Here is an 11,443-nt window from a genome sequence, read left to right as displayed (position 1 = left end):
ATCACACTCATGGACTTCCTCGCCAACATTTGATCTTTGCACAGCTCAACAAATGTCATTTGCTTTGCGTTGAGACCACTTGTGTCCAAGAACATAATTTTTCTTCCAAGTCGTGCATAGCAATATGTCTTCACTATTTATGTAGTTTCCCGTTCTTCCCTTTGGAATAGAATCAAGGAACATGTCTTCATCCTCCAAGTCATGATTCTCATCATCATCATATTGTGTTTCATCAAACTCTCAGATGCATATTATTGAGACAAAATCTTCATTTGCAACATTTGTAAATTTCAAAAATGCTTCATCGTCAACACTATATGCACATAATCCAACAAAGAAACACATCATTTATCATTGCATTCAATCGAAACAAAAAAAAATGAAGAAAAAAATTCTTTACCTTTTGGACAAATCGTCGAGCACGTTGTGGGTGCCGGTGACGGTCGACGGCTCCTCCACTACCGGCGGCGGGGACAGGACTTTCGCAGCCACAGCTGCAACTAACGAAGCAGCCGCCTTCTTCACCGCCGTAACGGTCAGGTCGCGCAGCGACCGCTTCACGCCACCTCCTCAAGGCTTGGGCACGGCAGTGGCCTTCTTCGGCTGAGGGCCATCCTTTTCGACGGTGGTTGCATGTCGTGGAGCCGCAAATCCACCACGACTGGCAAGGGCAGCGGCCATCACGACGATGGCAGGGGGAGCTTCGGCTGCAGCGGAGGGGACTTCGCCGGCTATTGAGAGGAGGGCGAGAGCAGCGGCGAGCGGCAGAGGGTCGGCTACGACGTAAGAGGAGCCGGCCATGGCACGCAATGGCCGATGGGCAAGCAGAGGCGCTACAATCTAGTCACGCGCAGCTAAATGACTACGGTTGGGTGTCACAAGGGAGTCACGCAACTTTGCGACAACTGTGTCCAGGCGTTGTGTATTTGCAGCACTTATACCTCATTTTAGGACGCCCAAAAGAAGTTTTGCAGAAAAGCACCCTAAAATAGGGCCTATTGGAGATGGGCGCTCATAGGCGCCGGCGGACCGGCCCAACGCTGCGTGTACATCCAATAGAGTCTTTTTCAACCGTCAGATTAAAATTAACTTCGTCCCCACAAAGTCAACACACGTAGGAAAAAGCAGATCGGGAAAAAGTGAGCGTGCGCGCATGCCCCACTCTGTGCAAGCTCGCCGGCCGCCTCGCTTGTCCTCGGCAACCCGTGCCACCGCGCCGGCCATCCGCACTCGCCAGCGACCCGTGCCACTGTGCTCGCCTTGGCTGCCTCTACTCACCATAGTTGCTGCTCAAACACAAGAAGGGTCCAGAGCGTGATCACCATGGTTGCAGCATCCTGACGTCCTCATCTCTGGCTCGCCGCCGTCGTCGACTTGCACCGCCATCTCCAGCAAAAAATCTAAAGCAACAAAAAACTTCAGTACTCAGTTGAAACCAAAATATTTGCCAGTTCCAGCAAAACTTAATAGTGGTTCCAGCAAAAATCCCAGCAGCAAAAAACTCCGATAGTCGATTGTATCAAACACATTAGCCAGTTCCAGCAAAAAAACTGGTTCCAGCAAAACAATCTCGAAGCAAAAAACACCAGTGCTGATGGTAGGACATCGCCGTGCCGGTTGTAGCAAAAACATGCATCGCCACCGATGGTCGCAACAAAATTTCTCGCCAGATCCAGCAAAAAATCTTGCCGGTTGTACCAAAGAAAAGGAGGTGGCAGCAAAAACTACTCGACGATTGGCTTGTTCTGTCAGTGTGGTTGCAGCTTTTTTGCCGGCCGGTTCCAGCAAAAAGACTCACCGGTTGTAGCACCGAAGGCCATCCTCTCCACCGCCTGCTCCAGCGCCACGACCAGATGAATTGAATCTCTCACCGGTTCCAGCAAAAAGACTCACCAGTTCCTTGGGAGTTAGATTTCAAAGCCTTCACTCGGAAGAATTGAATCTCTGAAACCGAACTAAATATCATACACACAAAAGACTTCTATCCCCAAATATCGAGTACGAGGAAACGTTTTATATCTTAGCTCCAGAACATGTCACACCACATGCAACAGCCACTAGTAGACGTACGCTCGTGCAATGTTTGGATACAATGACAACTCTGAATTTGGGCGCCAATCAACAATAATCTAAGGATATACAAGGAGACCAACAAAATCACAATCGACTAAGAAAGTTCATGCATGATAGTTCACATCGTCACATCAGTATGTGGCTTGAATGCTGGTTCGGGACAGTTCATGCCAGCCATGCACAATACAGGAGAAACTTGAATGCTGGTGCTTCTGTCCCTCAAGAGTTCTAGCGGACGCTGTCAGGCCTGCTGACGCTTCGCATCGACGGCTTCCTTCAGCTTCCTCCCAAGCGCAAAGGCAAGAGGGGGTGGCACAGCGTTGCCAATCTGCCTGTGCTTGCTCTGAATGGTGCCCGAAAACTGGTAGCTGTCAGGAAAGCCCTGCAGACGTTGATAGGTTCAAATCAGATTATCTACCAGCCCTTACAACAATCTTTAACACATTTGCGGCTATTTGTTATCAGATGGATGGATGTAGAGCAGCTTAAGCTTACCTGAGATCGCGCACATTCACGGACCGTGATAATCCTGTCCTGGTCAGGATGGAAGCACATGCCAACCTTGCCCATCGGCTGAGGATCAGTCACAGAAGTGGGGAAATTGCCCTCCCAATCTAACCTCCCATACAGACCCTTCCACTGATTGTGCCTTTTAGCGGTGTTAGGCAAGCACCAAGGTATCAGGTCCACCATTTGCCCAGAAGATAGCTTCACCTGCACATGTATGTTCTGGGAATTAACATCTCACAAACACCAAAAACGATAAACTATAGATCAACAGAAACAGTGAATGCAGCTACAGAGTAGGACAGTTCATTTACCTTCTCATCTGGCAGGTCATGCCAGTCACAACCAGGTCGTTTGGGAATGTGTTTGCATCTTATGAGATTTAATTCATTCATCTCCTTAGATATGTGATCGTTCAATGCAATAGTGCTACCTCTGATCTTCTTCTGAAACCAAGAGGTAGGCTCACCTCCATACTGCATTAAGAGAGGAATTCACTAAATATGGGAATCCAGAGCAGAAACAAAAGGAAAACTGAATGGCCTTGGAATATTACCTCAAGTATGAGTTTACTTGCACCATTTTCCACTTTCGGCAAATCCCCAATTGTATCTCTAACAGTTATTGCACGGAAAGGCGCCCCACCAGCAGTGCTTTTGGCAGCTGCATAGTATTTGCCATCAGGCAGTGTTATTTTCAGTTCAGGGCTAGCAAACACGTGCATCGGTTCTGGCCAATCAGGAAGAATCTCTCCAGGAGCAGCAGCCCAAATGAATGCCCTTTTCCTGGACTGAGCAACACCAAAAGTACCTGCTTCTAAGATTCCAAAACGAACCTAAACAACAGGTAAACAACTTCTCAATATACAGATTCAAAGAAGTGCTAACTAGGTAGTTTAAGTAGACAATGGCAAGAATTAGCACCTGGTATCCCATTTCCAGAAGAGATGCAACTGCCAGTCGGAAGGTCTGTCCTTTGTTGAAGGAAACAAAATTCCTGACATTTTCTAAAAGAAAGAATCTGGGACGAAAATACTCCGCAAAAGAGAGGAATGCTAAAATCATCTCACACTGAACTTTACTCCATGGGCTTTGGTTGAATCTGTTCATGCCAGAAAAGCCCTGGTAACAGAAAAAGGGTATGCATAGGTCAATAACGGGTTAACATTTTGAACAACAATCTGCTTACCAGTGCTTATAGCAATATAATGTACCTGACAGGGAGGACCACCATTTATGAATTCTACTTCACCAGGGACAGGAAGGTTTTTAATATTCTCTTCAGCAAGTTTAGCTGCTTGTTCAGCAGCTTCAGAAGTTGAGACACAGTCATCAGAATCCCCACATTTGTCCATGATTGCCCTGCATCATCACGAAGCAATCCACAGAAATAAATAAATAAATAAATGCAACATAGCGCATAAATTAAACAATTTCACCTACTTTAAAATCACATTGCAGTTATCCACAAACACAGCAGCTTCCGGATGATTTTGCCTAAATGCTTCACCAGCTGGTTCCTCATATTCAATGGCCCATTTTGTAAATGACACACCTGCAGAATTTAACAATGAGAATAAAAAATATATAGTTAGAAGGCCAACATGTTCATGCTAAACCATACCACTGAAGGAAGTACATACCAGCTTGCTGCAACCCTTCTGATAAACCTCCACAGCCAGCAAAAATGTCAAGAGTTGCAATACGGCTCTCTTTGGGCACTTCCATCCATTTGCCTGAATCAACTTCATTATTTTCACAGATCTGCTTTCCCTTGTTCTTTTTCAAAGCACCAGTTGCCTTGCGAGCCACAGACATGAGCTTTACATTTGAAGGCAACTGCCAAGGCAGAACCTACATTCAGTTAATTACCAAAACTAGCAGTTCTAAATCAAAATGTTATATTAGCCAACTAACCTGCTTGAGAGCTCCAGTGGCACGATCATAGAAATGCTCACAGAAGAATACATGTTCAATCATTACAGGAAGGTCTGAATTTGAGATATCTATCTTCTTTCTGACCTCACATTTTCCCTCTATCATATCCACCGGCACATTAATTATATCTTCACTATAGTATACCTGAATCAAACAAAAAAAGGTTAACAATATGTATTGAAGACTAATTAAGGAGAATGATCACAAAACTGTGTTATCAAGCATGGAACTAATGATGGTGTTACAGATATCAGACATAAAACAAATATATACAGAGGAAGAAGAGTATAACCTCTCTGATATCAGATGTATAAGCTTTAGCAGATGAAATGTCATCTGGTCTATAAAATCTTCGAACACTGACTTTGGTTGATGCAGGGTCAACTTTTTTAGAACCAGCAGGTCCACAGACATCCAGAAGATGGCAAACTGCATAGGGCTTCAGGCCAATGTTTCTTCCTGCCTTGTAGGTGCCACGATCCTCCTCTTGGGAGAAAAACTCAGGCCTAATGTATAAGAAGTCATGGACACTATAGGTTACCTTTCTGTAAATGAAGCTGGTCTTGGTAAGTATTCTTAATTCATCACAGTCCGGTTCTCTGTGCTCACAAGAGCCACAGACACCATTACCAAGACCCAGTTTATCACAAGGTAGAGAGAAGAAGGCACCCTTCTCAGGCCAGTACAGGCTTCTACATAAATATTCCATGGGCAGACCCTTCTTTTTCCTCTCTCCCACTTTGGCCCGCTCAATCTTCTCAGCTTCAGAATTCTCTTTTCTATACTTGTGACCCCAAGGCATTGATTGGAGATTGACAGACACCAATTCTTTGATGTCCTTTAGTTCAAACTCCAAACAGTCATTAGTTAAGAAAATGTCCCTTTCATTTGCAGCATTGCCAAGAACAGTTTCTGAGCCTTTTTGCAGAATTCTTCCATGAACCATTTTTGCACCATCAGATTTCTGAAACATGTACTCAACAAAGCATATGACTATTTCTCCTGAATCATCTTCCAGTGTGACTGCCCCTCCAACATCTATTCTGAGTTCCCGTGCATACGCACATTTGTATAAAGCTTCTCCAGAAGTTGTTTTCCCAGCTGGCTCACCCTTCCATCTCATTTCTTTGCTAGTTTGTGATACCAATTTTCGAGACCGTGTTGATGGTGGAGTCTTTGCAACCTTGTCTTCCTCAATCTGTACCTCTTCCTCAGCATCCTCATCTTCATTTTCTTCTTGTTCATCATCAACTTCTTTTGCTTCATTTCCATCTCCCTCCTTCAAATCTTCAGGGAAATGGTGTGCATAGTAATCACTCCATATTCTGTTGATCAATCTTGTTGTGGTTGCACGCATTGCTTTTCTTTTTGATGATGTTCCCATTGTTGCAATTGGGTTCAGATTCTCTCCTCTTGTTACTTGAGCCTTTTTCTTCATGAACAACTTTGTATGCCTTCTCTGCTCCATCTTCATCAACAGGCCAGTGGCAAAAGCACAACGTCGAATTGTCTCATCAGGGAAATCTGCAAACTGCTGAAGTATGATCTGTCCATGTACCACAATGTACCTCTCAACCAGTACAATATTGGACGATATAAAAGCAGGATTCTCTTTGTCAAACTCTGCCACTTTCTTGATGACATCAACAAAAGAAAGCTTTGAAGCACGGCTTTGCTCTTTTAGCAGGGTGATGATGCTAACAGCAAGCCTTGCTGTTTTCAGTACAGGTTCACACCAAGGAGCATATTGCTTTATTGGCTGCCGTAGCTTGTACCTGAAAATACATGCAATGTAAGTTCTAATGGAGTGCAGCCAGAAACAAATAAAGACTGGGCAAAAGGAATGAGAGGATTCAGTGAAAAGAATACTGAACAGGCAGTGGCATGAAGATTACACAATAAAATAGCAATAAAAACTGACTGGGGTACTCACCAAGCCACATCAGTTCGAATGGTTATGCAAACCATCAAGCCACCAAATTCTATAACCCATTCCTTGATTGGGCTCAAATATATTGGAACTCCTACATCCTGGTTATCAGCTTTACTTGATGAAGAAGACAACTTTGCAGACTCAGCTGTGGAACAGCAACTGCCATCATCCTCTCTCATAAAACCAGATCCAAAGACAACTATATCATTTTCTGCGCCTGACTTCATAGGGATTAATTCCAGAGAAATAAGCCTAGAATCTGCATTGTATAGAGCCCAGTTGTTGAGGATTCTTACTGGCACATCACCAGAGAACATGCCATCCTCACTATCAAATATGTATTCATCCATTTCCTGGCTAGATGGTTTATAGTATGCAGGCAGAGGGTAGTCATTTGCAATCTCAGCTTCACTAATTTTGATGTAGACATTTTTCTGGGAAGGGACTCCACGGTTACCCCTCTGTTTCTTCATCATCTTCCATTCTTCTTCTTCATGCAATAATCTTGCTAATTTCTCATCATCGTCCTCAGCTACCTCTTTACGCTCAATATCCTTGATCTTCAGGCTCCCATTTGAAATGCTAAGTGGCATCTTGGTAAATTCTGCTCGAGATTTGCACTCATCTCTTAGAGCAAGAAGAACTGGCAATGTAACAAGCTTCTCATCATCATTGCCTGCCGTCTGATCCAAACCAATAAGCTGGTTGTATACAAACTCGCCAGTGGCAATCATGAATTCTTTGCTCATTGTTCCAGTGTAACCTTGGATGGCATTAACAGAGCGAACAACACTAGCAAGCAATTCTTCCAGACTCATGTTAGGATTCCCACCTACTGATCTCATGAGCTTTCTGTAGACTTCAACACATACCTGTGCCTTCTCATAAAAGTGGTTGAAGTAAGACTTGTAGTTGCTTGCTGGTTTCACACATTCATAATCAGCAAGTTCTGTTGAGAGCCAGACCACTGCAGTACCTTCATCATAACCAGATATTGCCCAGTCCTCAATACGCCCAAATCCTTCACAGCATACACCTCTTTCACGCTCTTTTTCTAGATCATCATCCATAGGCATGATAAGAGCTGTTATGAAAAAATCATCTATTTCAGACATTTCAAATGGCTGCAGATTCCCATCTGCATCATGCAAGATGAAATCAATCAACTTCCGGCAAGGCGGTGAATCTTCTGGCCCTAATTTTGTCAGGTTGATTGCATCTATTTCTTCCTCTTCCATCCGATTTTTCTTGATCTTGACAACAGAAGTTTTTTCTGATAAACGTACAGATTTCTCCTTAAAATCAGAACAGGCTGCTGCCCTCCTTGGCCTCTTGTGAGTAGCAGAACCAGCACACTTTTCAACACCATTTGTTGCATCCTGAGGCCCATCCACCAATTTTCCTTGTGCGGTGGATTCTTCACCCTTCTTTTGTGGCTTTGCTCTGCACCTTTTTGTTCCTGAAAGACCATCATTCAGATAAAATAACTAAATCAGGAACAAAAAGAAAGAAACTAAATGCTGAACAGTGAAAGGCATCAATAATACAATGACACAGCACTCAGGTGTTACAGCAATGGGATTGGGTCCATAACTGGTAGGCATGAGAGGTGGCCAGCCTAGACTTGGCTGGCTGCCTTCCACAAGCTTGACTGGCAACGATGCCAGCACTCAGCAGACACAAGAAGACAGGTGTTAAGATATGATTGCTTAGCCTCAATGAGGCATGCAGAAGCCTCTTTGATATTCTTTTTCATGAAATGGCATTCAAGCCTTTTGTGTATTTCTTGGAAATTATATTATATAGATGGATCTCCTTCCTAACAAAAAGTGCTAGGGGTGCCAACTGCCAATTGGTATGAAGAAACAGAACAAATGTTCACTGTATAAGTTACAGACAGTTGCTGCCAACTATCATTAACTTGACAATTAAGTCACAGACAAAGCTCCAACATGATGATGTCAGTGGTGTCCACACACCAAGATCAGATGGCACAAAAAAAGCCTCATTTATATCTATATTTATATTATATGGTTAGTTTCGTGTTTTCCTGGTGTAAACCCTGCAGTAAAAATTGCAGTTGCAACTTGTAGCTCTTTTATCCAATAAAAATACACGAGTCATGGGTGATATCAGAGGCTCATCTTGAAAACAAAGACCCATGGCACTTAACCTTTTCAGGGAACTTAAATAGCCACAAGACCCATTCTTGATGAAACTTCAGAATTAGATCATTAAATTAATTAATAAAAACCAATCAAACACCATGAAGCATAAGCCACATGCATATAGGCAGTTAACAAAAGGAGGAATTAGAAATATGCTGATGATCTATAGCATTAAAAGCAGTCTTGAATCCTGAACGTATATAAAAAGTGCACAGAAGTGGATCTTCATGCATGATGGCTCATTGAGGTTAAATGGATCTTCATACACAGGATTTAAGTGTGCACCTACATGCATGCACACAATATAAGCATGCACCTACATACATACATTGATCCCCTGACCCTGTTATTCATATACTTGGGGGTTCAAATTAAGTTTGTCTAAAAATAAATCCTCGCTAGAAGGGCAACTGTACAGAACCAGGCATTGCTTTCACAACTGTTTTTCTCTTCCAAGGAACACTAGCATGGACACAAGATAAGTGGCCTCATTTATATCTTGAATTTAGTTTCACAGTCAAGGCACTAGGTTGATAAAAGTAAAAGCACATTTAACGGACTACGACTGGATATACAAGTCAAACACAATCATATTTTCTTGCAGAAAAACACGATCATATTTTTGTAGTACTATGATATATGAGTCAAACAAATCCATGCTCCAAGTGTCCATACCACTCCAAGTAAATCATGAGTATAAAGGACTTTATGCTGCAAACAGTATGTGTGTGTCATAAAAATATTGATGATTTATACAAAATGTTGCATGGATGTTAGTATTAAAATTTATGTTTAAAAAATGGTTTTATTGTTTTATGTGTGATGTGTGAAGCTGCATTGTCAACAACTCAACATTCATCAAAAAATGGCATCTCATAACCAACTGTACTAATGGCATGTAAATATCAGTACAACCTAAGGACCACGATCAGTATCATGCACACGCAGGTGAGCAATGGGAAGAAAATCAACATGTGGATGCCAAGCTAGACAACTTTTCTTACCAGAGATTTAGGTCATTATCTATTTTGCATACTAAACATGACAGGAGCCTATTCCACCCTTCATCCTACAATCCTAAAACACACACTCGTCTTCACATGTATGCATTAGCATTATGATTGCTATCAAAATAGTTAAAGCAAGTTGCAGAACATATGCAAATAGATCAACCAAACCTGGGAGGGCACAGAAAAAGAGGAAAAGGAAAGCATTGGCACCTAGCCACCACACACGATTCATGGCATAATGCACCTCACCCTCTCAACACCACAGCTCCACAATTTCCCTCATCTCAATGACAATCAAACAATCTATCTACATCATCTTCCTCCCCAGCCATTCAACTTTAACAAAGGGCAGACATGTGCATGTACCACGATGTCTGTCTTCATTTTAGTGATCCCCTTGCCAACATAGGAAGTGGAGTCAGCAATGGAGAGCGGTGATAGCAATGGGTAGGTGGTTTGCGATCTCCCTCTTGATGTCTATCCAGTCTGAGTCAAAGCTCCATATAAGACACATTCGACAAACTAGAAGACTGCCCAGACACTCAATAAGGATACAGATTAATATTTTATACAAATCTAATACAAAAGTTAACACTGGTTAATTCATGGCAAGAAACCAACTTTGCTTATGCCATGTCTAGCTAGTGAGCATCACAGAAACATTAGCATGTATGTCATGTCTATGTCAGTATATAATTTGCTCCTTTGCACTGTTATATATGAAGGTAAAGCAGAATACTTGTTTTAAAAGGGTAAAGCATTAGTTTCTAAAGAAACGTCATAACTTTCTTGGCAATGCCTAGTAGAATATACCAACATGTAACACATTAAACATAAAACAAGAGTCAGACAACATCTTTAATTTACATTCTCAAAGCAGATGCACACGGAAAATACCCTGATAGCAGTGAGTATATCATATTACACATTCCTGGAAACAGATATAACCATGCTATAGATTGTAAAGGTGACTACTGATAGTCATACAAAACAAGTAACAATAGAAGTAATTAAGAACAATACCTGTTGTAACTGGAGAACGTGGACTTTTCACCATATTTGATACCTGTAAAATTCATAGTCGGTCTCATCAACAATGAGCGAGAAAATACAGTACTTACTTCCAATCCAAACTTAATTACATGAAAAGATGAACAGAGTAACACACTTCCATCAAAATCACTAGACATGCTATAGAGCCAACCCCACAACATGTAGAAGATCAAATCCAAATTGGAAGCAGAAGCAAAAGATAATGAATAAGAAACATACACATCAACAGTCTGTTGAACCTGTATCCAGTTCCTTTAACTGATTTAGACAACAAACTTGAATTTGCCTTCAGGAACGATAATCTATGAGTAGACCTCAACCTCTAGAAACAATAGGGGGTAGGAAACAACATAGCCATCATTAAACCCATGTCTTCCAAATCAAAAGTAAACAATCATGGCACTAACATCTCATTATTACATCACTCTATAATTGGTTCACAAACATGAAAACATTGGCAAATGCTAAAACTAGAATGAAACCAGTGTAACCATGAGTAAGCAACTGGGGAAGTAGCACTCAGCATGGCAATTCTCAAAAGCTCCCCAAGTAAAAAGCTAAGAATAGGCAAATGAAGAAAGGTGCACCAAAACTACCAGCACAGGTGGTTGCACCAAGCCACCAAATAAAGCAAAAGCAAGGCTAGCAACACCGGGTGCCCCTTGAAGACTGTGTGCTAATCCATATAGATATATAGCTCCTCTACACAAAGACAGCAAGAAACTTCAGAAGACATGCTAAAAGCAAGCCTACACAGAAGTT

General features: G+C 42.1%; 1 protein-coding gene across 2 annotated transcripts in view; it reads right to left on the bottom strand.

Moving 5' to 3' along the window:
- Positions 1-1,979: 1,979 nt before the first annotated feature.
- Positions 1,980-11,443, bottom strand: part of LOC123044893 (DNA (cytosine-5)-methyltransferase 1B) — a 10,511-nt gene continuing 1,047 nt past the window's right edge. Inside the window, exons 2-13 of one of the 2 annotated variants that reach the window (XM_044467773.1) lie at positions 10,652-10,694; positions 6,451-7,909; positions 4,810-6,292; positions 4,497-4,661; positions 4,223-4,433; positions 4,023-4,134; positions 3,794-3,941; positions 3,504-3,701; positions 3,137-3,415; positions 2,895-3,056; positions 2,569-2,787; positions 1,980-2,455 (exon numbers count right to left, since the gene is read on the bottom strand). In XM_044467773.1, coding sequence (XP_044323708.1) covers positions 2,315-2,455; positions 2,569-2,787; positions 2,895-3,056; positions 3,137-3,415; positions 3,504-3,701; positions 3,794-3,941; positions 4,023-4,134; positions 4,223-4,433; positions 4,497-4,661; positions 4,810-6,292; positions 6,451-7,909; positions 10,652-10,685 — 4,611 coding nt within the window. In that variant the 5' untranslated portion in view covers positions 10,686-10,694 and the 3' untranslated portion in view covers positions 1,980-2,314. The remainder of the gene's footprint in view (positions 2,456-2,568; positions 2,788-2,894; positions 3,057-3,136; positions 3,416-3,503; positions 3,702-3,793; positions 3,942-4,022; positions 4,135-4,222; positions 4,434-4,496; positions 4,662-4,809; positions 6,293-6,450; positions 7,910-10,651; positions 10,695-11,443) is intronic. The other variant, XM_044467774.1, reaches the window with a different exon arrangement.

This window comes from Triticum aestivum, chromosome 2B (assembly GCF_018294505.1).
Source record: "Triticum aestivum cultivar Chinese Spring chromosome 2B, IWGSC CS RefSeq v2.1, whole genome shotgun sequence".
Classification (NCBI taxonomy): Eukaryota; Viridiplantae; Streptophyta; class Magnoliopsida; order Poales; family Poaceae; genus Triticum; species Triticum aestivum.
The sequence above is the reverse complement of the archived record's forward strand: the minus strand, read 5'-3'. Positions and strand labels throughout refer to the sequence as shown.